Here is a 23,921-nt window from a genome sequence, read left to right as displayed (position 1 = left end):
TGGTCCGAGGTGCGCGGATTCTATCAGCCGCTGTTGTTATGCTACCCCATCTTTGAGGGTTGGGGGTGCGCGCCTTCAGGGTCTCTACGAGTCTTTTCCCGCCACCTGGTGGAAAGTGTTGCTAGGCACATTAGACAGGAACTGTAAACAAAAAAATGGCTTGAGGCGACATGCCCCTCCTTCTCCCGCCATCCACTTATTATTGAAGCAGTTTTTCAGAGGGTTGGGCAGAGATGTTTTGATGCAAACGATGAAGTATCAAAAACAAACAAGAGGAGGGGAAAAAAACAACAACACGTGTTTTGCTTTACCATTATATTTATTGTACACGTTCACCCTGTGTACACATCTTGTAAAGACTAACATCACATATGACAACAACACAAGGATCGCACAGAATATGAGATGCAGACAAACATGTTCTCCAGTAAATGTACAGCAGCTTTTAAAGAACATTACAGTTGTCACAAAATCTATGTAGAATTTATTTCTAGGAGGCAAAGCTAAATTACTCCTGTCTTCAGTGTCACATGATTCTTCAGACATCATTCTAATATGGTAATTTGCTGATCAAGAAACATTATTATCTTATTATTGTCAGTGTTGTAGCAGTTTTTGCTGCGTTTAACATTTTTTCAGGATTCTTTGATTAGCAGAAAGTTTTAAAAAACGACAATTCCCTAAAATAGTTTTTTGAGGCATTATAAATGTCTTCTCTGTCACCCATGGTCAATTTAACGCGTCTTTGGTACATTCAATTATTAATTCCTTTCAAACTTTTGAATAGCAGCGTATATCAACCCAAGACATCAGGTTATAACCAGCATTTTGCAGACAAGAGCCATAAAAACATAATAATCTTTTACGTTTGAGCATGATTTGGTTCTGCTCGTCGTCACTGCCTGACCAGGACAGACTGTCGCCGATGGGCAGCTTGCATTTGCCGCACATAAACACCGCTGGACCGTCGCTTTCTCCATCTTCCTCCACTCTGCTACTGCTATCAGCGGCACTCTCGCAGACAGAGTATGTTTTATAGCTACAGTCATCCGCAACTTTAATTTTGCCTGCCATTTCAGACGGAATATCAAAATCGCAATATATATTTGCAACGTCTTCAAACGTACGCGGGCAGCTCTACTTCTGCGGGTTTGCAGTGAGTGAAGATAAACCGACAAGCGCGTAGCGCCCCCTGCTGCAACGGAGTTTCACTTCATCGTGTGAGGTTCGATTTTAGAATATTATAAACATGACCAAACAGACAATAAATACATTTCTAACACAAACACAATCACACACATGAACGAAATATTTCTTGGAAGGAACGGTAGTTTTAACTATATATACATTTTATAAATGTTTAATAGTCTAAAAAGCTTTGTCTTCAAAGACAAAGCCGCTTAAATGACTATATGAAATATAATTAATTATTAATAATATGAATGATATTACTGTGAATGTGATTGAAATGCATATTTGAGGCATTCACCGCCACGCCCCGTTCAAATGAGTTTTCCCCATGGTTTTTCCACAACATCCTCCTCAAAAATCCCTTTCTGAGTGCCAAGAAACCTTCTATTACCATTTGTTGTCTCACTAAGCACCCTAAAATCATCAGCAATGGACTGAATAGTGCGAATGTCGCTGCTTTCAGGCACCACTGACTTGTTGCGCACTTGTTATTTCCCTAGGCTTCCTTCAGTGACTGCATGCGTCGCTTTGAAATGTTTGCTTTTTGTGTCATATCCTCGGATTTCTCTTTAATCAAGGGAGAAACGATTTTGAGAGGTTCGCTTGCTTAAGAGTTTGGCTTGAAAGGACTGGGATGTCAAAGTCGCGGTATGAAAACATACTTAAAGCCGGGTGAAACTCTGTGGCAGGTGAGAGAGAGAGAGAGAGAGACAGACGGGAATTCCAGACAGCGTTTCTCCAGCTCGCGCTTGAATGCAGAAATAAGTGAAGGATTTGAACATGATCTCAGCGCAGCACTTGAGAAGCTGCCGGGCCCCTGCGCTATGTGTTCAAATACTTTACAGTGTTCTCATACTGTGGACCAAAGAAATGGACGGACTCTCCGATTTCTCAAGTGAGTCAATAATGTGATTTACAGTAAGTGCAAATATTATGGTTGCAGTATTCACTAACAATAATGAGAACAATCATTTAAACAGTATTTTAAAAAAGTATATTCATTTTTTGATACATAAACTTACATGTATGGGTCAGTGACACATTTTTGGATTCATGATGGTCTGATAGGCTAACTTTTTTCACAATAATCATTTTAATTGAATGGCTCTAAAAATATCATATAAAAACATCCATATCATTTATTTAAATAATTGACACATGTTTAATAACTTATTATAGATCCAACCTCTCCACCTTTTCGTTAGATTATCTGTTTAGGATCATCAACAGTCAATCAGCTCAAGCCTGTGATGGAGATCTCATGCTCCTCAGGTGTCCACGACACTCCACCATAACTATTCAGTCTGCATTTTATGGACAGAGTGCAACCCTTCCCGGGATCATGCCAGGAATGAGATGCCAATGGCGTAATCACAGCTGTTCTGCTACCACAGCGCTGCAGGTGAATAGTCTGTGCTTTGCTTTCAGACAAAAAAAACAGACCTTTCATTTTACATGCACTAAACACTAACTTAATAAAGCTTTTTTAGTTCCTTTTCAATAGTCCCATGGTGAAAACAGACCTAAGATGTTGTAAGACAAGACTCCTCTGGCAGCCAATCTTATTCACTTCCGGCTCATAAAAGATAGGCTATGTGTTTTCCAGAATCAGGACAAGGCTACTACATTTTCCCTGCCTTTTGTATAACGCACATTCTATGGTTTTTGATTATCTCTCTCTGTTAGAAAGTGCTCTCTGAATGCCAGGGTCATAGAAATTGCCAGTTTCTGGTTAATCATCAAGTCTTTGGCAGAGATCCTTGTCCTGGAACCCCTAAATACCTCCATGTATCATACAGGTGTAAACCTAGTAAGTATTTCCTCCTTTAAAGCTTGAATTGATTATTTCTTCTTCAATTATTTACTCCTGTAGAGCAGTAAAGATGTTTGTCTTACAGCAGAGCACAAGAAGAGAATAACATGCGAGGGAGATCGACTTTTGCTGCACTGCAAGTATCCAAAAGTGCTGAATATCTACTCTGCTGTTTATGGAAGACAGCTGGAAGATGAAGACTTGTGCCCATCAGAGAAACAAGAACCTCCACCATTTGGTATGTTTTTGGATTTAGTAAGATAGTAAGATTTACATTTATTATTATATAAAATTAGGCTTTGCAGTTAGATAATTTGCTGTTAAATGAGTAAAAAAAAAAAGAGTCTAATTTAAGTGGACATTTGAATATGTTTGAATCTATTGTAATATATTATAAAATTCTGTTTTAATTTTGAGCACATTTAGTTTAGTTTTGTAGTTTGGTACTTGATAATGAGACATTTAAAAAAAAAAAATCTCTTTAATATTACAGAATGTCTTTTTCACGGAGCCGTTGATGTGGTATCCAACATTTGCTATGGAAAACAGAGGTGTTCGTTTACTGTAGATGAGGAACATTTCAAAAACCCCTGCCCTCCTGGAACAAAAAAGTATATCACTGTCCTCTATGCATGCGGTATGAATGCTCTCATTTCCATCAAAATCTTCCCAAAGCAAAATCTGTTTGAATGTGTTTTTTAACTGTCTTGAATTGTGTTGAGTACAGTTACAGTATGGCGTGCCATCTTCACGGCAAGGCAGACCTTTAATCAGTTTGAGAGATCTTAAATCATTGATTGAGAGTGTGGGAAAAGACTAACACGTGGCCTTTGTCTCATCTCAGATTGTTGATTTACCCATCTGTTTTCTTCCCGTCTCATAAATTACAATGGATACAAAAGTTGTTTGGAAACAAAAATAGGGAAAGAGCTGGTATTTGTAGGCCTCGGGGCTTCCTGTAAAACTTCCTGTGATTGCTTTGAATGCCAGGCTTATGTTACTGATTGGAAGGCAGGATCAGTTCACAGGAAAAATAAAGATTACTCATCAGCCCTGCATTGAAAGATCCTGGGAGTTGGAAGATTTTAACTCTTTGTACTGGGCCTTTTTTCAGTTCCACAAAGTTTACTCAAGGAGGCTGATCCCAGCAGTTTCCAAACTACCTCAGTTCCTAACCAGAGCACCAAAAAAGGTGACAGTACACAATACAGTTCACTTTATAATAGAACATCTGTGCAGTTAAGCTAAATAAACGGTTAAACTAATTTTCTTTGTTATTCATAGGGGAACACCCAGTTATCAGAAGTTCAAAGTTTCCAGAGAACAGGATTATTGTCAGCAATTCTTTAATGGCATATGGCTACATTACAGGTAAACTGAAATATATTAAAAGTCTTAAAGGGGTCATAAGATGTTGCTAAAAAGAACATTATTTTGTGTATTTGGTGTAATGAAATGTGTCAAAAAACATTATTTTCAACATACTGTACATTATTGTTTCTCCTCTATGCCCCGCTTTTCTGAAACACATCGATTTTTACAAAGCTCATCGGTCTGAAAAGCGAGGTGTGCTCTGATTGGCCAGTTATCCAGTGCGTTGTGATTGGCCGAATATCTCAAGCATGTGATGGAAATGTTACGCCCCTTACCATACTGTGATGCCATGTCCCGGCTGGAGCAACGAGAAAAAACATTAAAATCCATTATAAACGAGGCATTTGTTGCATCTAGGGGGGACATAATTATGGATTATAATGACTTATACTGTCTTTTTACGCGTTGCGTTGCATTCATAAAGCAGCCCAAATGGAGAATTTTTTTAAAATGGTTTTATAGAAGTATTTTATATAATTCAATTAGAATTCTATAATTTACTCACTTTCATGTCATTTCAAACCTCTATATTATTATTTTACCCATGCTATACAAAGGATAATTCTACGAAACATTTTATATGAAAATACTAATTTAATTTTACATTTGACATGAAAATACTATTCTCCACTAAGTCTTTCTACTTCAAAATTTCATTTAGTTCAATGTGTAACTTGCCGTTTCTTTGCAATTATTTGTGAGATTTACTAGCAATTTTCAGAATGAAAATAGTTTCAAAGTAAATCCAAAGCTAACTAGAAGTGAATGCACTTTTACTTTTTGTGTGAACTATTCTTCACAAGTACTCACAAGTCACAAGTACTTTTCTCTTTCTCTCAGAGCATCCAGAGATGGCAGGACTGCTCTTCACATCAAGTGTTTGTGTGGGACTTCTGATTGTTCTAATAGCTGTTTCAACACAGCTAACCTGCAGTAGACATCTAAATGCAACTAGAACGTTCAGGAAGAAGAGTAGAACAACTAATTTGGAAGAGGAGGAGCCAATGAACCAGGATAATGATGAAGAGGAGGAAGATGAGGATGAGAAAGGGTCATTAATGGACAGCTCTAACCGGTCAGAGATTGGCAGGAAGGTGTATTGCTGGGAAGATGTGACGTACACCACAGAGGCAGCAGATCTGATGGAGAGGATTGAGCGCAGGGAGCTTGTCATTCAGGAGATCAGGATGAACGCATACCTCAATGGAAACACGTGCATCCTGCATTCATACATGCCAACTATTACGCAGAATGTGCAGTAGCTGTAGTTTCAACCAAAAGGAGTGAGCATTTTGAATGCTTTCTGCTACCAAAACACAAAAATTAAAGGTGAAGTGTGGAATTTTTGTATCGCAACTGTCTTCAGACAGGTTTCCAGAACAATTCCCTCATCTGCTATTGGTCTGCCAAACAAATGGCCCGCCCCTAAGACACACTATTGGTTCAGCTTAATTTTTTAAACAAACAGACCAATATTTTGATCAAATCACAGATTCACTTTGCTACACTTTGAGTAAATTAACCTACATCAGTCTCATAATAAGCAATGAAAGATGTATTTTAACATAAAAAAAATTACACACATCACCTTTAAAGACACTGTCAGGTAAAAAAAAACTAAACTGATTTTTCACTGCGAGGACATAATAGCATAGAACAAGCAATACCTGATGTGTTTTATTGCCTGAGGGAGGGTGAAAGTTATTATTCTGTTCTAAAATTATTCTATTCAGCTGATAAAGTAGCTGTTGTATTACACTTTACATAATGTAAAGCCATGTAAAGAGAAAAGTATTTTATAAATTATTGCTCTATTAAACACTGGATGAATAATTTATGTGGTATTGAAATCAATTCAAATTCAGAAGACTGGTAAACATTTTTTATTAAAATGTATTATATTTAAAAGTGAAATCATAAAATGAAAATAAAATAAAAATAAAAATGAAAATAAAACGGAAAACTCTTTTATTACACAACATCGCACTCAACTTTTCCAGTGAAACCACACCTCCCGATACTGTAACCTCTATTTTGCCTTAAGGATACCAAAATGTTCTGTAATTCTTTCTCAACGCTCTTCAAATGAACTCTGCGGTGCCACAGCGATCCTTAGAGCTGCACGGCAACATCCTGTCTTTAAACAGCATTAAGTTTCAACTGAGTAACTGCCAGAGGCACAGACAAAGAGAGGAAAGGTGTTGCATCCTTCTGCCAATGAATCAGAGCAGAGAAATCTGATGTCCCGCTTTGCATTTACAAACAGTCACATAAATACCTTTCATATGTAACAAAGGCACCAAATTGCATAAAAACAACAGCAGTAGAGTGTAGAGATCTCTGATTTGTCAAATGGAGAGCGATTTTCTTTGTTCATCTATCTTGGGCCCCATTTGATATTTGTGAGTCCCTGGAACTGTCTTTTTAGGGCCTGTCTGTCCGACCAATCAGACTGAAGATACGAGTCATTATCTGTCTCTTCTAGTTTCTATTAGCAAGAACAAAACAGACCAAACAATGATGAATGCTCTAAAATAATAAGTAAATATATATAGTTAGATATATTTTAATCACTCAAATAAAACTATACATAACACACAACATACAATAAGAACATAAATCAAACGAGTTAGTTAGTTAGAGGCCACTCACTTTTAGTTCTTCCTGCCTCTTGTAATAATGCAGCATCATCTTTTTTTGTTCCTCTTCACTCACTAGTGGTTCTCGCGCTGGTGCACCCTGGCATCTCTAGAATGAATGTGCAAACAATGGTGATCATCAGTTTTCATTTCATTAGGTCAAATCATCTATATGGAAATTCTTCGAAGATACGTTTTAACACCAGATTAAGGTCACAAAAATAAAACTGAAATTCACACCGAACGCATACTTTCTGAATTTTCACAATAATTTTCGTTTTCTCATTTTTCCCAACATAATCCTGCAGCTTTTTGCCCCTCTGTAGTTCTTTAGATGCCCACCACAGCTGAGCCTCTTCTTCTGGGATCACCAGTAATGAGGCCTGCAGAGGAGAGCCTTCATATCAGTATTACAGCTTTGGTTATGTTCATCAAACAAATGAGGTATTGTATTGGTCTGTTTTATTATTAAGCAATGTGCATGTAGTTATTTAAAGGGAAAAATTACAATTATGTCATTTCCTCAGCCTCGTGTCGTTCCAAACCTGTATGACTTTACTTCTTCAGCAGTGCACAAAAGAAAATATTTAGAAGAATGTCAGGAACCAAACAACCTCGGAGCCCACAGACTTTATAAAAAATAAATTAATTTAAAAAAACACACATTTCTTAAAATATCCTCTTCTTTTTTTCCACAGAAGGTAGGAAGTCATACAGATTTGGAATGACATGAGGGTGACTAAACGATGACAGAATTTTCATTTTGGTTTGAGTATTCCTTTAAGAAAGGCAGAAAATATCTCAGATACCTGCGTTCCAGTAAGATCCTCTTGATTTTCAAACTCCATCCTTATTGGATCATGTGGAGGCAGCCCCATTGGGTAAACTATCATCACAGCTCCTCGCAACTGATCCAAAGCCTCTTTGACCAAATTCATGGTAACGCAGACATTCGCTTCCACTTGTTTCTTTAGAGTAAAGAAATATATATCACAAAACATATCAAAAGGGTAACAACATATTGAGTTTTAGAAGTATTCTATATTAGAATTAGCGTCATACTTTTGAGATTAAAGCTTTGGCTTCCTCCACTGTTTTCCTTAAAACTTCTTTCATCTTCTCGTTCGGAGCTAAATGGAAAGTCAGAATTTAGTTATAGCAATTAATCGGGCAATTCAAATGTAAACTTGTATAAAAAATAAATAAATTAAAAAAAACACACATTTCTTAAAATATCCTCTTCTTTTTTTCCACAGAAGGTAGGAGGTCATACAGATTTGGAATGACATGAGGGTGACTAAACGATGACAGAATTTTCATTTTGGTTTGAGTATTCCTTTAAGAAAGGCAGAAAATATCTCAGATACCTGCGTTCCAGTAAGATCCTCTTGATTTTCAAACTCCATCCTTATTGGATCATGTGGAGGCAGCCCCATTGGGTAAACTATCATCACAGCTCCTCGCAACTGATCCAAAGCCTCTTTGACCAAATTCATGGTAACGCAGACATTCGCTTCCACTTGTTTCTTTAGAGTAAAGAAATATATATCACAAAACATATCAAAAGGGTAACAACATATTGAGTTTTAGAAGTATTCTATATTAGAATTAGCGTCATACTTTTGAGATTAAAGCTTTGGCTTCCTCCACTGTTTTCCTTAAAACTTCTTTCATCTTCTCGTTCGGAGCTAAATGGAAAGTCAGAATTTAGTTATAGCAATTAATCGGGCAATTCAAATGTAAACTTGAAATGTGACAGCCAGGACTACCATGTCCATTTCGTCGTCCGAGCTCATCCTTCTTAAACTCAGCAACACCGCTGGGAATACAGCGGTCCTCCCATTCATCCTTTAGTTTGAGCTCCATGATCTGATCATCAGTCAGGCCTTGCATATTCGGTGGAAGAGAGACACCATGATCTGCCAGCTCTGGAATTTCTATGGAGACATAAATTAAATTAATAGTAGTTTTTAATGCTATAATATGCAATCAAACGTTTCACACTTGTTTTAGCACTTGACTTTATTAACATAACGTTAACTGCCACTTGCACAATAATACATGCATTTTAGGGTATGAACTCGTCTGTCAAGAACATAAACCAGTGGAACCCAAAGAATGTGATAAGCATACATAACATCATAGTCATACCAGAGCAGATCCTGTCCACTTTTAATCTTCCATTATAGATGGCGCTGACCTGCTGGGTCAGTGTCTCAATCGAGACAGCCACTGTAGTGTTGAAGAGAAGCTGACTCTCATCTCCTCGTTTGACGTGCAGCTGAACCATCTCCCACCTGCTCAATTTGACCCGTGCAGGAATATAACAAATCTGAGATTTTAAGATAAAGAAGATATATAACCACCGCCGGACAACAACAACAACAACAACAACAACAGAGAAGTGTTGAGGAAACTTGTTGCGTCCAGCGACTAGCGCCTCGCTGTGTTTGCGACTGTTGCCATGACACCCAACACCGCGCTCCAAGAATATTCTAGCATGACATGCGAGCAGGCTGCATAACATATGCATCTGAGGCGGTAACGTCGTGAAATTAATAATACAGACAATAGGCAAAATGAAGTCAATGAATAAAATTTTCAAATAACTTCCACTAATTATGCAAATTATACTCACACTTGATTCAGTAAATGAAGATATACAGATATACAGTCTATGGGGATCCACGCAGCAACAGTAGAGATACACTATTTCCACCGGAAGCCGCGTATTCAAAATAAAAGCTTCTTCAAACGCGGTCTAAAATAATGTGAACTTATTCTTCACGCTTTTCTAGTTAACTACATTAATTTAACACGATTGTTAGCTTTCAATATGCACACAGATGAGATACGCATTCAATGATATCAAATACATGCATGATAAATGTTACATAAAAGATGTACAAGAAGACACCAGATCAAGTTACTCACTGATTAATTACTACTTATAAACCAATGCATCTAATAACACAATACTGCAAAACCGTGCTGTTTTTAGTATCATTAAAATAAAAGTCAGCTATTGTCTCATTTAAATGATCCATTATATAATCAAAGCACAATACAAATATACACAATTATTTTAGCTTTTTCCAATATTACTGACAAGGAAAACTATCAGAGTCTATCTTTATATAACAAAAGTTAATTTATTTAAAGCGAGTGATATAGTAAGACTGCGTAAGGGTCGCAGCAGGGGAATTCACATGTAGGTCAGCCTGGGACTTTATTTACCTCCTCACAGCCGTGTGACCAGCTTTATATTCACGAAAGTCAGAGAAGTTTCTTCACCTCTGTTACATCTCACACAGGAGACATGAAACACAGCCACTGCGTCCCAGCTTTTGTCAGCAAACTTTGGACACTTGTAGAGGCTCCGTCAACGAACGACCTCATCTGCTGGAGCCAAGTGAGTATTTTATGCAAAATGCAGATTTGATTTATTTTAACTGTTGTTCGTGTGAGGTAATTATTATATAGTAATTATTTTTTATGACGTATCCTTTGTACAAACAACCAGTCCAACAATATTAACTCTTCAGAATAATAAACTCCACAATAATAAAGAAAAGAATTTCTTATAACTCGTTGAACATCACTCAGTTTATCTTCAGATGCCCTGTTAGTAATACTTTTTAATGCGCTATCTGACCCATTACAAAACAGATCCACGTGTATTGCGCTGCTGCAGGTGGAGGCAGCTCGCTATTGGTCCACTGTCCGTCCAATGGGTGCTCAGTATATTATTAGAACGTGGCCTACTACCTAATGTTATCTGCAAGAATAGAGTTTCGAACAGCTGGCTCTGTTTTTATACAGTCTATGCTCTGAACCAACTTACGCGTCAGGTGACAGAACGAGGTGCCCCGAAAATAGAACATTTATGATAAACATCCAAAAATAAAATAAAAATAAATCCTTATTATTTCGAAGATGCTTATATACATTTAAGTGAACTACATTAGTGTTAGATTTGAATAAAGCAAAGTATTGAATTGACCGCTATAAATGTTTTTTTTGAATGAATTTCTGGATATCAACGTGTACTATTTATATGCTTTTTTTTGTAAATGTGAATGTATTTACATTTGTTTGCTTTTAAGTTGTTGTTTTATTAACACGACTCCTCCTAGTGGTAAAGATTATATTTGGCTATATGTATATATATGCACCATAATAATTATTAATAATTTCATTATATTATTATGTTGAATAATTGAATTAAATTAAACAGCTTTATTGTCATTGCAAGCAGAGCAAACAACGACATTCTTAAAGCACCTCTATTGGTGTAATTAATATTCTATCTATCTATCTGTCATCTGTCTGTCTGTAAATGTGAATGGCTCTACCTTTATTTGCCTTTAAGCTGTTGTTTTAACATGACTCCTAGAGGTTAAGATTATATTATATATAACCACCATTATAATTATTAATTACATTAAATATATTATGTTGAATAATATCTATCTGTCTATCGATCTATCTAAAGTATTGTTTTGCTAATCTTTTGCTATTTTTTCTTTAAGCAGGCATTTGCAACAAAAATTCTAGTGCCAGATTTAGAGCTTTTATAGTTTGTTTTATACAAATAAAACATGAACTATGCAAAACATATTTAACTTTAAAAGATGTAAAGTGTAAAAGTAGTAAACTCAGGAAGCAAACTCGAATGATTCTAGAAACCTGCAGTAATATGTGCAAGTGCTTTTTAAGTACACATAGTGTTTCCTGCCAGACCGGAATGGGCTTTTCTTTAGAAACAGTTTGACATATATCAAGTGATGTAAGTCAAACCACATCTTCCTGTTTCCACTCTATTAGGATGGCTGCAGTTTTCTTGTCCAGGATGAGCAGCGGTTCAGCAAGGAAGTCCTGCCTCTTTACTTTAAACATAGCAACATGACCAGCTTTGTGCGCCAGCTCAACATGTGTACGTGTTCAGCCAATGATAAGATATACAGCATATAGATATATAGCATAATTTTCTAATTCTCCTGTGTCTGACATCCACCTACAGATGGTTTCCACAAAGTGGTACATATGGACGCTGGCTTGCCTAAAGCTGACAGCCAGGTTAATTGTGTCGAGTTTCAGCACGAGAACTTCCAGAGAGCGCAACCTCATCTGTTGGGCCTTATCCGCAGGAAGGTGAAGCTGATAAGCGTTATCATTATGCAGTATATCATTATGCTTGTGCAGAAGCAAAGCACTCACACACAGTTGCTAACCCTCAGATTCTCTCACGCTGAGATGTGTGTGTAAATATCTGTGTTGTATATGTGATTTCATGACTAGGTTTCAGTTAGCCGTGGAGTTGAAGAGGGAGGGCAGGTGTCTCAGGGACTCATTCAGGTTAGTCATGTCAGAGGCTGGCAAGACTCCTCAGACCTCAAACTCATGGCTTTGTGCAGGTGAGCTTTTCTCTGTAACAAGCACACTATTCATCAGTGTAAAGCTACACTTCAGCCTCGTTTATACATTTAAGAGTGGACGTCAGTGGAACTGTCAGTTAGTGCTTATTTCCTAATATGTCACTTCAAATACCATTCAAAAACATTAAAAAAGATTAGAAAAATATGACTTATATTCAGGCTGTATATATGTGATCAAAAATACAGTAAAAAAACCAGTAATATTATGAAATATTATTACAATTTAAAACAACTGTTTTCTATTTTAAAATATCTTTTTAATATCAGTGTTGAAAAAAAAGTTGTGCTATTTTATTTAGAATTTTATACAAGTTCAAAGGAACAACATTTATTTGAAATAGAAATCATTATTAATGTCTTTACTGTCACTTTTGATCTTTTTAATGCATCCTTGCTGAATAAAAGTAATCATTTCTTTCTAAAAAATCCATACATACTAACAGCAAACTTTTGAATGGTACTATAGATCAATGCTAATAGCATTTAAAGGGGTCATATGATGCTTTTTTAAAGATCATTATTTTGTGTATTTGGTGTAACAGAATATGTTGACATGCTTTAATGTTCAAAAAACACATTATTTTTCAAATACTGTACATTATTGTAAGTCCTCTATGCCCCGCCTCTCTCAAAGTTTTGAGCCTTTAGTCTTTGCACCTTCAGGGATCTTATCTATTCACAATCAGCTTGTAACACTCCAAAGAGAAAGGAAAACTTGAAATCGCATCATATGACCCCTTTAAATATTACATTCTCTGCCATGACTAAATCTTTTAACCATTTCTTTTCTGAAGGGATAATGAGAGCTTGTGGCGAGAACTGGACTCATTAAGACAGAACTATCAGCAGCAGCATAAAATCATACGCAAGGTAAATGGAAACACATTTGTAAACTATATAAATAATAACATTTTAAGTATATAATAATAAATACTTTTTTGATAATCACTATACAAACCTCTCCTATCCTATGTCACTCTTTTTCAGATGATAAAGTTCATCATCAACATCGTTCAGTCAAATGGGATAAAAGGTTGCAAAAGAAGACTGTAAGTTTGTTCACCTAAAGCACACAAAATGTTCTCATAGTCAGTGAGAAATGTGATTGTTTGCATTTTCAGCTATCTTTTCTCACATCACATTTCCTTTCTCCACCCTAACAGCCCCATGATCAACCATTCTGGGGAGTTTCAGTCTGCGCCGAAATATGCTCGTTCCTTCGGCGTGAATCCCACCCTTACCACTTCCCCCCACCAAGAGATCCCTTCGATGCAAGAGGTGCCTGCTAAAATCTTGATGTGTGATCTAATTTTGGTCTAAGTTTGAATTCTTGACTTCATCCAACACGATGCTGTTTAGTTCTAAAAGGAGCTTGATTTCTGTCATATTGAAAGTAAGTGACATCACTGTGGGTTTCTGGGCAGCTGGATGTGTCACCGGCTGATGTGTACTCAAATGGCATGATCATCTCTGACATCACCCACCTGCTGGATCCCACACCTGAGCCTAGCAGGTAAGACAGCAACAGCACACCTGTAGTCTTTATCCTCTACAGGACTCGTGTTTTGTATAATTATAATCTTCCGAGGTTTTTAAAAATACTTCTTTACTGGGTAAAAAACAAACAAACAAAAAAACAGAACTGAACTGAAAGTACTTTTTAGGGTTTCACAGTCTATTTTCCGGTTTCATTTGTGTTTTTGGTTTTACAGAGAGCCAGTGACAGACAGCTTTCCCGCAACTCAAACCACATTTTTATCTCCCGCCTCCCCTACTCTGCCCTCCATGGAGCTGGCACTGAATTTGCTAGATGACCCAGCTGCCCAGGAGTCTGAGGAAATACCCTCTGAAAGGTTAGATAGCAAACTGATCATGTGTGCCATTTTCTTTTATAATTATAACAGATCTCTGTTCTGTTTTATCAATAACTCTGTGCAGCCCTATGAAATACTGCACAGAGTTATTGATAAAACAGAACAGGAGGAAAATATTACTGTGATTTTTCTGCAAAAAAAAAAAAAAGATTTAAAATGCAATTTTCCAGATTTGTTGTGGTTATTTTTAGGGCTGAAAAATTTGGCCAAATATTGTGATTATATATCATTATGACAATGAAACAATTATTATTATTAGAAAAGAAAAAATACTTTTATTTTAAGACTATTTCACTCTAAAATAAATAAATACAGTAAAATTATCAAATAAATAAATAAAAATACAAAAAATTGTACACCTGTAGAATTACAATAGTAATATTTGTGACCCTAGACCAAAAAAACAGTCGTAAGTCGCTGGGGTATATTTGTAGCAATAGCCAACAATACATTGTATGGGTCAAAATTGTCAGGGTTTTTTTTTTATGCCAAAAATCATTAGGATATTAAGTGAAGATCATGTTCCATGAAGATATTTTGTTAATTTCCCACCATAAATATATAAAAACTTAATTTTTGATTAGTAATATGCATTGCTAAGGATTTAATTGACAACTTTAAAGGCAATTTTCTCAATATTTTGACTTTTTTGCACCCTTAGATTCTAGATTTTCAAATAGTTGTATCTCAGCCAAATATTGTCCTATCCTAACAAACCATACATAAATGGAAAGCTTATTTATTCACAAATTGACTGGTTTTGTGGTCCAGGGTCACATTTGTTTCTTTATACAGTGGGTACGGAAAGTATTCAGACCCCTTTAAATTTTTCACTCTTTGTTATATTGCAGCCATTTGCTAAAATCATTTAAGTTAAATTTTTTTCCTCATTAATGTACACACAGCACCCCATATTGACAGAAAAACACAGAATTGTTGACATTTTTGCAGATTTATTAAAAAAGAAAAACTGAAATATCACATGGTCCTAAGTATTCAGACCCTTTGCTGTGACACTCATATATTTAACTCAGGTGCTGTCCATTTCTTCTGATCATTCTTGAGATGGTTCTACACCTTCATTTGAGTCCAGCTGTGTTTGATTATACTGATTGGACTTGATTAGGAAAGCCACACACCTGTCTATATAAGACCTTACAGCTCACAGTGCATGTCAGAGCAAATGAGAATCATGAGGTCAAAGGAACTGCCTGAAGAGCTCAGAGACAGAATTGTGGCAAGGCACAGATCTGACCAAGGTTACAAAAAAATTTCTGCTACACTAAGAGCATAGTGGCCTCCATAATCCTTAAATGGAAGACATTTGGGACGACCAGAACCCTTCCTAGAGCTGGCAATCTGGCCAAACTGAGCTATCGGGGGAGAAGAGCCTTGGTGAGAGAGATAAAGAAGAACCCAAAGATCACTGTGGCTGAGCTCCAGAGATGCAGTCGGGAGATGAGAGAAAGTTGTAGAAAGTCAACCATCACTGCAGCCCTCCACCAGTCGGGGCTTTATGGCAGAGTGGCCCGACGGAAGCCTCTCCTCAGTGCAAGACACATGAAAAAACACCTGAAGGACTCCAAGATGGTGAGAAATAAGATTCTCTGGTCGGATGAGGCCAAGATAGAACTTCTTGGCCTTAATTCTAAGCGGTATGTGTGGAGAAAACCAGGCACTGCTCATCACCTGTCCAATACAGTCCCAACAGTGAAGCATGGTGGTGGCAGCATCATGCTGTGGGGGTGTTTTTCAGCTGCAGGGACAGGACGACTGGTTGCAATCAAGGGAAAGATGAATGCGGCCAAGCACAGGGATATCCTGGACGAAAACCTTCTCCAGAGTGCTCAGGACCTCAGACTGGGCCAAAGGTTTACCTTCCAACAAGACAATGACCCTAAGCACACAACTAAAATAACGAAGGAGTGGCTTCACAACAACTCTGTGACTGTTCTTGAATGGCCCAGCCAGAGCCCTGACTTAAACCCAACTGAGCATCTCTGGAGAGACCTAAAAATGGCTGTCCACCAACGTTTACATCCAACCTGACAGAACTGGAGAGGATCTGCAAGGAGGAATGCCAGAGGATCCCCAAATCCAGGTGTGAAAAACTTGTTGCATCTTTCCCAAAAAGACTCAAGGCTGTATTAGATCAAAAGGGTGCTTCTACTAAATACTGACCAAAGGGTCTGAATACTTAGGACCATCTGATATTTCAGTTTTTCTTTTTTAATAAAATCTGCAAAAATGTCAACAATTCTGTGTTTTTCTGTCAATATGAAAATAACCTTGGCCAGATCTGTGCCTTGCCACAACTCTGAGCTCTTCAGGCAGTTCCTTTGACCTCATGATTCTCATTTGCTCTGACATGCACTATGAGCTGTAAGGTCTTATATAGACAGGTGTGTGGCGTTCCTAATCAAGTCCAATCAGTATAATAAAACACAGCTGGACTCAAATGAAGGTATAGAACCATCTCAAGGATGATCAGAAAAAATGGACAGCACCTGAGTTAAATAGAGCTCAGAGACAGAATTGTGAGCTCAGAGACAGAATTGTGGCAAGGCACAGATCTGGCCAAGGTTACAAAAAAAAATTCTGCTGCACTTAAGGTTCCCAAGAGCACAGTGGCCTCCATTCCTTAAATGGAAGACGTTTGGGACAACCAGAACCCTTCCTAGAGCTGGCCGTCCAGCCAAACTGAGCTATCGGGGGAGAAGAGCCTTGGTGAGAGAGGTAAAGAAGAACCCAAAGATCACTGTGGCTGAACTCCAGAGATGCAGTCGGGAGATGGGAGAAAGTTGTAGAAAGTCAACCACCACTGCAGCCCTCCACCAGTCAGGGCTTTATGGCAGAGTGGCCCGACGGAAGCCTCTCCTCAGTGCAAGACACATGAAAGCCCGCATGGAGGACTCCAAGATGGTAAGAAATAAGATTCTCTGGTCTGATGAGAACTTTTTGGCCTTAATTCTAAGCGGTATGTGTGAAGAAAACCAGGCACTGCTCATCACCTGTCCAATACAGTCCCAACAATGAAGCATGGTGGTGGCAGCATCATGCTGTGGGGGTGTTTTTCAGCTGCAGGGACAGAACGACTGGTTGCAATCGAGGGAAAGATAAATGCGGCCAAGTACAGGGATATCCTAGACGAAAAAACCTTCTCCAGAGTGCTCAGGACCTCAGACTGGGCCGAAGGTTTACCTTCCAACAAGACAATGACCATAAGCACACAGCTAAAATAACGAAGGAATGGCTTCACAACAACTCTGTGACTGTTCTTGAATGGCCCAGCCAGAGCCCTGACTTAAACCCAATTGAGCATCTCTGGAGAGACCTAAAAATGGCTGTCCACCAACGTTTACCATCCAACCTGACAGAACTGGAGAGGATCTGCAAGGAGGAATGGCAGAGGATCCCCAAATCCAGGTGTGAAAAACTTGTTGCATCTTTCCCAAAAAGACTCATGGCTGTATTAGATCAAAAGGGTGCTTCTACTAAATACTGAGCAAAGGGTCTGAATACTTAGGACCATGTGATATTTCAGTTTTTCTTTTTTAATAAATCTGCAAAAATGTCAACAATTCTGTGTTTTTCTGTCAATATGGGGTGCTGTGTGTACATTAATGAGGAAAAAAAATTAACTTAAATGATTTTAGCAAATGGCTGCAATATAACAAAGAGTGAAAAATTTAAGGGGGTCTGAATACTTTCCGTACCCACTGTATCTTCATTTTAAACCAATATACATATACGTTTTTCTTTTGGTGGAAAACCACAGGGTTAAAGATTCTCCTTTGTTGGCAACATGCTTCTCATTAAAAATCTAGTGAAATATTTGTCATGTTGCATTTTCAAGCAACCCAAACTAACTGCACTTGCAGAGATGAAGATCGTGTGAAGCAGCATTGACTGCAAACCAAGTTGCCCCGAGACACTGAAAACACTGTTATCCTGAGCAGCTTGCCTATAAATGAACAGTGTTGTGCTTCACTCTAAAACAAATGGAACATTTACTTATTTAAAAATAAATCGCAGACTTCGTCATTTGATAATCACACTGAGCCATTTTGATTAAATGTTCAGCCCTAATATTTCACTTCTCTTCTTCTCTTGAGAACAGTAATGATGTGTCGGATCCACTGGCACTAATTGAATCCAGTTTAGCAGTGATCCGCTCATACGTTCCACCCTCACCAGACCTGGACAATTTCAGCAAGGTCTGACTTAGACATCTTTAAAAATACAACACAGATGCTATTACAAACCACACAGCTTCAGTAATAGTTAACAGGCTTTTGTATAATTTCATGTTCATGATAGATCCTTAGTCCTGGCTGCCACATCTCTGCTGTTAAAGACTCTGACACGAAAACCAAGAGCAAACAGAGAAGCCAGAATGAAGCCGATGCGCTACCTCACGCCGACACAGGTATACAGATATACGCCCACGCTTCCCTCTCACACACCAACCTGAACCCACACATGTATCACCTGCACAAACCACATGAATTCAGAACTTACACTTCTGGTTTGTTCCTTTTATTGTGTTTGTGCAGTTACACAGCAGCAGAGCCTGCAACAAAATGCAGACCCGGAGCAGGAGCGCTACGATAGTGGGGAGTATTCAGATATCTTACCATCCCTTCTGCAGCTGGTGCAGGAAGCATCCAGCCTCTCCTTCAGTGAAACTACACTGCCTTTAGAGCTCTCTTTTATCATTTAAAACTCTAATGCATTTGATATTGTGCTGTGGTGGTTGATAGTAAAAAGTGGTATCTGAAACAGCCAATAGTTGATAGCTCTGCTGTTTAATGGAAGGCTCAGTATCATTATGCGGCAATTGGATATATGTAAATTGTAAATTATGTAAATTTTCCATTGTGATTTTTTTATCCATCAATGAACTCTAACCTCTCTTGTTGACTCAAGAGTGATTTCACAACAAACTTTTAGTCTATTAGCACAATTTACCATGTGGGGTAAAGCAATAGACCAAAATGACAGAAAGCACTTTGAATCATCTGTGTTTTTTAAAATTCAGTACATGATGGAAAATTTTCCGTTAATGCAACCTCTGCAGTGGGTGCTGTTTTAAAGGCAGCATTTTTGTGTGGAAGGCTTGCCATGATGGTTTTATTTTGCAGAAAATCTGCTGCATACACCCACCAAATGTCTAAATGTGTAACAACTAATATGCTAATAATAGAACTAATGTGGCAATTAAAGTTACTTAAGAGCATGATATGCTATTGATACACAATATTTATATTTATATATATATATATATATATATATATATTAATATATACTACTATAGTATATATTAATGAGTAGTAAATTTCTCCACTGAAATAAAGATATGGTCGCCAAATATATGATAGCATATTAGTTTAGAGACAAAAGATTGTTTACAATGATTTCTGATGTGAATCAGTTATTTAGCTGTACTCGATTTTACTTGTTGTACTTTATTGTCTAACTAAAGGCCAGAATATAGGCTATAAGTTTATTCCTTAAACATATTAGTATAGTTTATTTTTTGGATTTTTAGGTTTTTGATATGTGTTGCCATGTAAAAGTGAATTATGTAAAAGCAAAATAAAATTTTTAATTTTTAATGCCTACTCTCTTTCATACACAAATTTAGCATTCAGTTCTTTTCATAACAGGCAATCAGCTGAATGTGGCTTCTCTTGAACAGGAAATCTCACACACATACGTCAGACCACACAGAGCACATACATTTAGGTTAGAACAGGGAAGACAGAAACAGACCTAAAACAACAAGTGCGTTATGCAACCCTGTCCAAGATGATATTACTTTTAGTTGGTCTTTTCCTTGGGAACATTCCTTCATTTGCATTTTCTGCATCATCCCAGCCAAGTGAGTATTTTACAACTACACTATTTTGAAATGTAATGTATTTTTTTCCTTCTTATTTTGATTTTACATTATGTTGCCTTTACAAAACACATCATACCTAGTATTAAAATACAAAAGGTTTACAGAAGTAATTTCTAAACTATTAAACAAAACAGGGTAGGGTTTGTTGGATTTTTATTCATTTCTTCCCCTTTTTGTGGTTTTATATGTTCTTTTAAACTACGGAAGTATGTGGTTCTACAACAGTTAAGATGTTCAAATCTAATATGTTAACATATATAGGGCCTAAAAACATCTGGCGATGGCGATTATTTCATCAGCAGACGTGACCATTACATACTCCTCAAGAAATTGTGAAATTTTTCAGCAACCTGTCGCTGAAGAGTTGACAATGTTCAGATGCTTGCTTTCCAAAATGGCTTCTCAGTGGCCATGATGCGCACACGCAACCAAAGACACAACTTGAGCTTACAACACTTTCAGTTCAGTTTTTCTATATAATGACTAAATCAAAATGGTCTAAAAATTCTGATGTAAAACTATGATTTAATTTTAATCAGTAAGACTGTATAAAATTGTGATTTTGACTGAAAATTTACATGTTTCCTGTATGTATATGTTTCTTTCCAGTCCTCACAGGCTGAGCATCCTCTACTGACAAACTACATGCATTGCAAGCTGCAATACTGTGCCATTTATACATTACATAATTCATTCGAATGAAAAATAACTATATTATTTTTCTCTTCTTTACCCAGAAATTAACTGCCTTATCATAAATCTGGACTATGTTAATTGCACATGGACTGAGCATGAGCACAATTACAGTTTCAAGAGCAGGTGCGCATGTTGAACAAAATAGAAAACCTGCATTTTTGGATGAAAGTTTCAGAACTGACAACAGCGTGTGTTTGCTTTCTTAGGTTTACTCATAAAGAAATTCTGGATTGTCCAAATTATCTCAGGATTGATGGTGTTAACGTGGGCTGCGTGTTCCCCTACGAAAAACCACAACGGTTTAATACGTTAAAAACATGGCTGTACAGTGACAATGGCGGTTTGGTGACAGAGCAGGAACATAATCTCAAAGCATATGGTATTAGAAATTATTCATATTTATTATGACTTGACAATAATTGACCTGTTGATGAATTGATACTTTATATACTCTGTTGCTAATCAGTGAAGCTTTACCCTCCGGTCAACCTGTCTGTGGTGGAGAAAAAAGATGCTGAACTGTGGCTGTACTGGAATATTACAAAGAACGACAGCTGCATTGAGAGTGAAGTTCGTCACAGGACAGACAACAATGCGTGGAAGGTATGAAATTTGTTTTATGAAACTAAATTTTGATTGGCCACATTTGAAACACACGGACATTGTATAGGTATTAATTTCATATGGCCTATAATGGCTTTATGATTTACGAGAAACATGTACTGATACTGAAATCGCATCAAAATAAATGTGCAAAAGTGGTTTTATATACACAGAAAGCATATCAAATGCAACTAAAGTGTCTACTTTAATGTTTTTAAAATTAAATAAAAATTCAATTAATTTTAAAATTCAATTAATTAATTTTGCATTGTGATCCTTAAATAGTCTTTTAATGTCGTCTAATGATTATTGATCTAAATATGCCTGACAAGATTTTTTGGGGTATTTAGACTATTACACTGAATGGCTTTTTTTCTGTAAATCCTGGTAAAATGTATGATAGTAACTATTTTTGGCTCAGAAAAAATAAATAAACAGGACACATTCTTATATACAAAAAAAGTAAAGCTGTACTAAATTATTATTGCTGTGATGCTTGAAAGCTCCTTTTTGTCTTTTTTCATCTCCAAACACCAAAGCATCTATTGCAAGTCTTTAAATCAGGGTTTTAAACTTACATATGGATTGGGTGAATGATTCAATGACTCAGTCATAAGAAAATGTCACTCGTTTCTTTCCTGTAGTAACCAATGTTGAAAAAGACAAGTCACTTGTCGCCACCTATCGGCTTCATGATGTAACATGCGGAGTAATACGTTCAGTAGAAATTCCAAAAAATAATAATTATAGAGCCATTAGCATGTTACTATGCCATATGTTATATCTTGTTGGAACTGCTTATTAAATGATAAAGTGATTTGCTGGGATAAAAGAGAAAGTCCCAGTGCGCGACGACTAGACTAATCAATTTCGAAGACAGTGATGTACAAATTGTCATTGTAATGCATTCTCACCTTGTGGTCGTCTGACCACCAAACACAAAACGGCAAAGTTTACATCTCTCTTCCCTAGAGCACCACTCCAGGCCACAGGACCTCCTTCAGTTTGCCTTTTCCCTCAAAAAAACGCTATGAGTTCCAGGTCCGGGCTCGAATAGAGTCATCCTGCGGAGAGTCCAAGTTTTGGAGCGACTGGAGTGAGCCTGTCTACTGGGGATATTTAAAGACCAACAACACCTCAGGTAAATTATCTTATCCGTATTACAAGTCTCTCAGTGCTTTATCTGCCTGTAACTTTACATCGAACTCGAAATGGCGTGACGCCTTGCCTGTGCGCGCTCTCGCACTCGCGCAACCACTGTTGCCAACTCATTTTCAGGGGAAGTTGCTAAAGGAAGATTGATTTGTTGCTAAAGGAAGATTGATTTGTTGCTAAAAGTTGCTAAATGACCCGACGTCATTGCGCGGTGACGTCATTGCGTAATCACGATGCAAAATTGTGTCACTGCATCAAATCTCAGCCAAAAATAAAATAAAAATGTAAATGTTCATTTAGATGTATTTATAAAATCATATAAATGCATAATATAATATTAAAATATAAATAACTCATTTTAAATACAACATTGAATTATTTAGTACTTTCACATTTTTTAACAATTACAATTTAAGTTTATTTTTATTAGCTAGTAAACTAGTAAAACTACTCATTCTGAACGATTATAGATGTAAGCAGTGTATTAGTAGTTCGTATGCTACACTAAGAAAAGTCTGTAAAAATAAGGCAAAATCTATTAATGTGAAGGAATTTTCCGTAATTATTATTCACACGGTTTTTTAACCTACATTTTAAATTACGCATTGTATTTTGTGTTTTCGGGTTACAATGGATAACGGATAATGTCCTGGAAAATTACTACCTTTTTCATTTTTCTAGATATTTTTCTTGCCGTGTACTAACTGATCAACAAACTCAAGTACAAGCTACTAACAAGGTGTATCATAATAAATGAGCAATTATTCAATTATTATTATTAAATTAAACAATTGCTAATAGCAGCCAACTTAATTCATGTGAATTGTGTACTGCTAGGCACCTTTGGTTTCCTCTTTTTGTGTAATTTAGATGGAAAATCTGTGTGCCTTTTTTATCGTTTGAGTCACTTATCAAAAGTTGCTAAATGTTGCCAAATAAAAATTTTTAAAAAAAGCTAAATTTGTTGCTAGGTGCTTTTGGAAGAAAAAGTTGCTAGGGTAGTCTGAAATGTTGCTAAATCTAGCAACAAAATTGCTAAGTTGACAACACTGCGCGCAACGCACTGCAGCAAATTGCTTATTCTCATGTTTTCCATGATCCTTTACCAGACTGGATGTGTTTTAAAAATAGGTTTACATGTTGAAAGTGAGGAATTTGTCATATAAAATCTTTCCACAACCAGTTTCACATTTGATGATTAATATACGTACTAAATTAGGTCTAATGAGATGT

General features: G+C 36.9%; 4 protein-coding genes across 6 annotated transcripts; 3 read left to right on the top strand and 1 right to left on the bottom strand.

Annotated features, from left to right (window-relative positions):
• The first annotated feature begins 1,502 nt into the window (after positions 1-1,502).
• Positions 1,503-5,702, top strand: LOC107588947 (protein eva-1 homolog C-like). Its single transcript, XM_016277214.1, has 8 exons — positions 1,503-2,086; positions 2,397-2,593; positions 2,878-3,001; positions 3,090-3,242; positions 3,498-3,641; positions 4,119-4,196; positions 4,289-4,375; positions 5,219-5,702. Exons 1-8 carry the CDS (start codon positions 1,972-1,974, stop codon positions 5,638-5,640), a joined length of 1,320 nt encoding a protein of 439 aa, XP_016132700.1. The 5' UTR covers positions 1,503-1,971; the 3' UTR covers positions 5,641-5,702.
• A 606-nt stretch (positions 5,703-6,308) lies between these two features.
• On the bottom strand, positions 6,309-9,751 carry LOC107588957 (UPF0769 protein C21orf59 homolog). 3 transcript variants are annotated; one of them, XR_001609633.1, is made up of 8 exons: positions 9,169-9,649; positions 8,787-8,954; positions 8,638-8,705; positions 8,385-8,543; positions 7,269-7,400; positions 7,031-7,126; positions 6,657-6,866; positions 6,309-6,546 (listed from the first exon to the last, which is right to left on the bottom strand). XR_001609633.1 is itself a non-coding variant. In XM_016277253.1 (8 exons), exons 2-8 carry the CDS (start codon positions 9,305-9,307, stop codon positions 6,756-6,758), a joined length of 873 nt encoding a protein of 290 aa, XP_016132739.1. In that variant the 5' UTR covers positions 9,308-9,349; positions 9,656-9,751; the 3' UTR covers positions 6,309-6,755. The 3 variants fall into 3 exon arrangements, 2 of the variants coding, with proteins under 2 accessions (XP_016132739.1, XP_016132727.1); XM_016277253.1 differs by adding an exon at positions 9,656-9,751 and having other exon boundaries at positions 6,309-6,866; positions 9,169-9,349; XM_016277241.1 differs by having other exon boundaries at positions 6,309-6,866.
• A 489-nt stretch (positions 9,752-10,240) lies between these two features.
• LOC107588952 (heat shock factor protein 1) lies at positions 10,241-19,615 on the top strand. The gene is made up of 12 exons (XM_016277228.1): positions 10,241-10,429; positions 11,845-11,953; positions 12,041-12,171; positions 12,319-12,434; positions 13,250-13,325; positions 13,443-13,504; positions 13,619-13,733; positions 13,880-13,968; positions 14,168-14,308; positions 18,450-18,546; positions 18,650-18,758; positions 18,886-19,615. Exons 1-12 carry the CDS (start codon positions 10,337-10,339, stop codon positions 19,050-19,052), a joined length of 1,305 nt encoding a protein of 434 aa, XP_016132714.1. The 5' UTR covers positions 10,241-10,336; the 3' UTR covers positions 19,053-19,615.
• Positions 19,616-20,059: 444 nt separating this feature from the next.
• LOC107589463 (cytokine receptor common subunit gamma-like) lies at positions 20,060-23,813 on the top strand. Its single transcript, XM_016277918.1, has 6 exons — positions 20,060-20,213; positions 20,972-21,053; positions 21,137-21,309; positions 21,397-21,533; positions 22,506-22,792; positions 23,798-23,813. The coding sequence occupies exons 1-6, from the start codon at positions 20,141-20,143 to the stop codon at positions 23,811-23,813; spliced, it is 768 nt and encodes a 255-aa protein (XP_016133404.1). The 5' UTR covers positions 20,060-20,140.
• Positions 23,814-23,921: the final 108 nt, after the last annotated feature.

This window comes from Sinocyclocheilus grahami, unplaced genomic scaffold, assembly GCF_001515645.1.
Source record: "Sinocyclocheilus grahami isolate Dianchi unplaced genomic scaffold, SAMN03320097.WGS_v1.1 scaffold7.1, whole genome shotgun sequence".
NCBI lineage: Eukaryota > Metazoa > Chordata > Actinopteri > Cypriniformes > Cyprinidae > Sinocyclocheilus > Sinocyclocheilus grahami.
This window is presented reverse-complemented; position numbering and strand designations above follow the sequence as displayed.

Bases quoted from the DNA above. Each gene is read 5' to 3' on its own strand.
- LOC107588947 (XM_016277214.1), top strand. From the start codon at position 1,972: ATGATCTCAGCGCAGCACTTGAGAAGCTGCCGGGCCCCTGCGCTATGT. The intron at 3,243-3,497 runs GTATGTTTTTGG...TTAATATTACAG, and splicing joins ACAAGAACCTCCACCATTTG to AATGTCTTTTTCACGGAGCC. The intron at 4,197-4,288 runs GTGACAGTACAC...TGTTATTCATAG, and splicing joins TAACCAGAGCACCAAAAAAG to GGGAACACCCAGTTATCAGA.
- LOC107589463 (XM_016277918.1), top strand. From the start codon at position 20,141: ATGATATTACTTTTAGTTGGTCTTTTCCTTGGGAACATTCCTTCATTT. The intron at 21,054-21,136 runs GTGCGCATGTTG...TTGCTTTCTTAG, and splicing joins AATTACAGTTTCAAGAGCAG to GTTTACTCATAAAGAAATTC. The intron at 21,534-22,505 runs GTATGAAATTTG...TCTCTTCCCTAG, and splicing joins CAGACAACAATGCGTGGAAG to AGCACCACTCCAGGCCACAG.
- LOC107588952 (XM_016277228.1), top strand. From the start codon at position 10,337: ATGAAACACAGCCACTGCGTCCCAGCTTTTGTCAGCAAACTTTGGACA. The intron at 14,309-18,449 runs GTTAGATAGCAA...TCTTGAGAACAG, and splicing joins GAGGAAATACCCTCTGAAAG to TAATGATGTGTCGGATCCAC. The intron at 18,547-18,649 runs GTCTGACTTAGA...TGTTCATGATAG, and splicing joins ACCTGGACAATTTCAGCAAG to ATCCTTAGTCCTGGCTGCCA.
- LOC107588957 (XM_016277241.1), bottom strand. From the start codon at position 9,550: ATGCATATGTTATGCAGCCTGCTCGCATGTCATGCTAGAATATTCTTG. The intron at 8,955-9,168 runs GTATGACTATGA...ATGTCTCCATAG, and splicing joins AGTGGACAGGATCTGCTCTG to AAATTCCAGAGCTGGCAGAT. The intron at 8,706-8,786 runs GTAGTCCTGGCT...CTTTCCATTTAG, and splicing joins CGGACGACGAAATGGACATG to CTCCGAACGAGAAGATGAAA.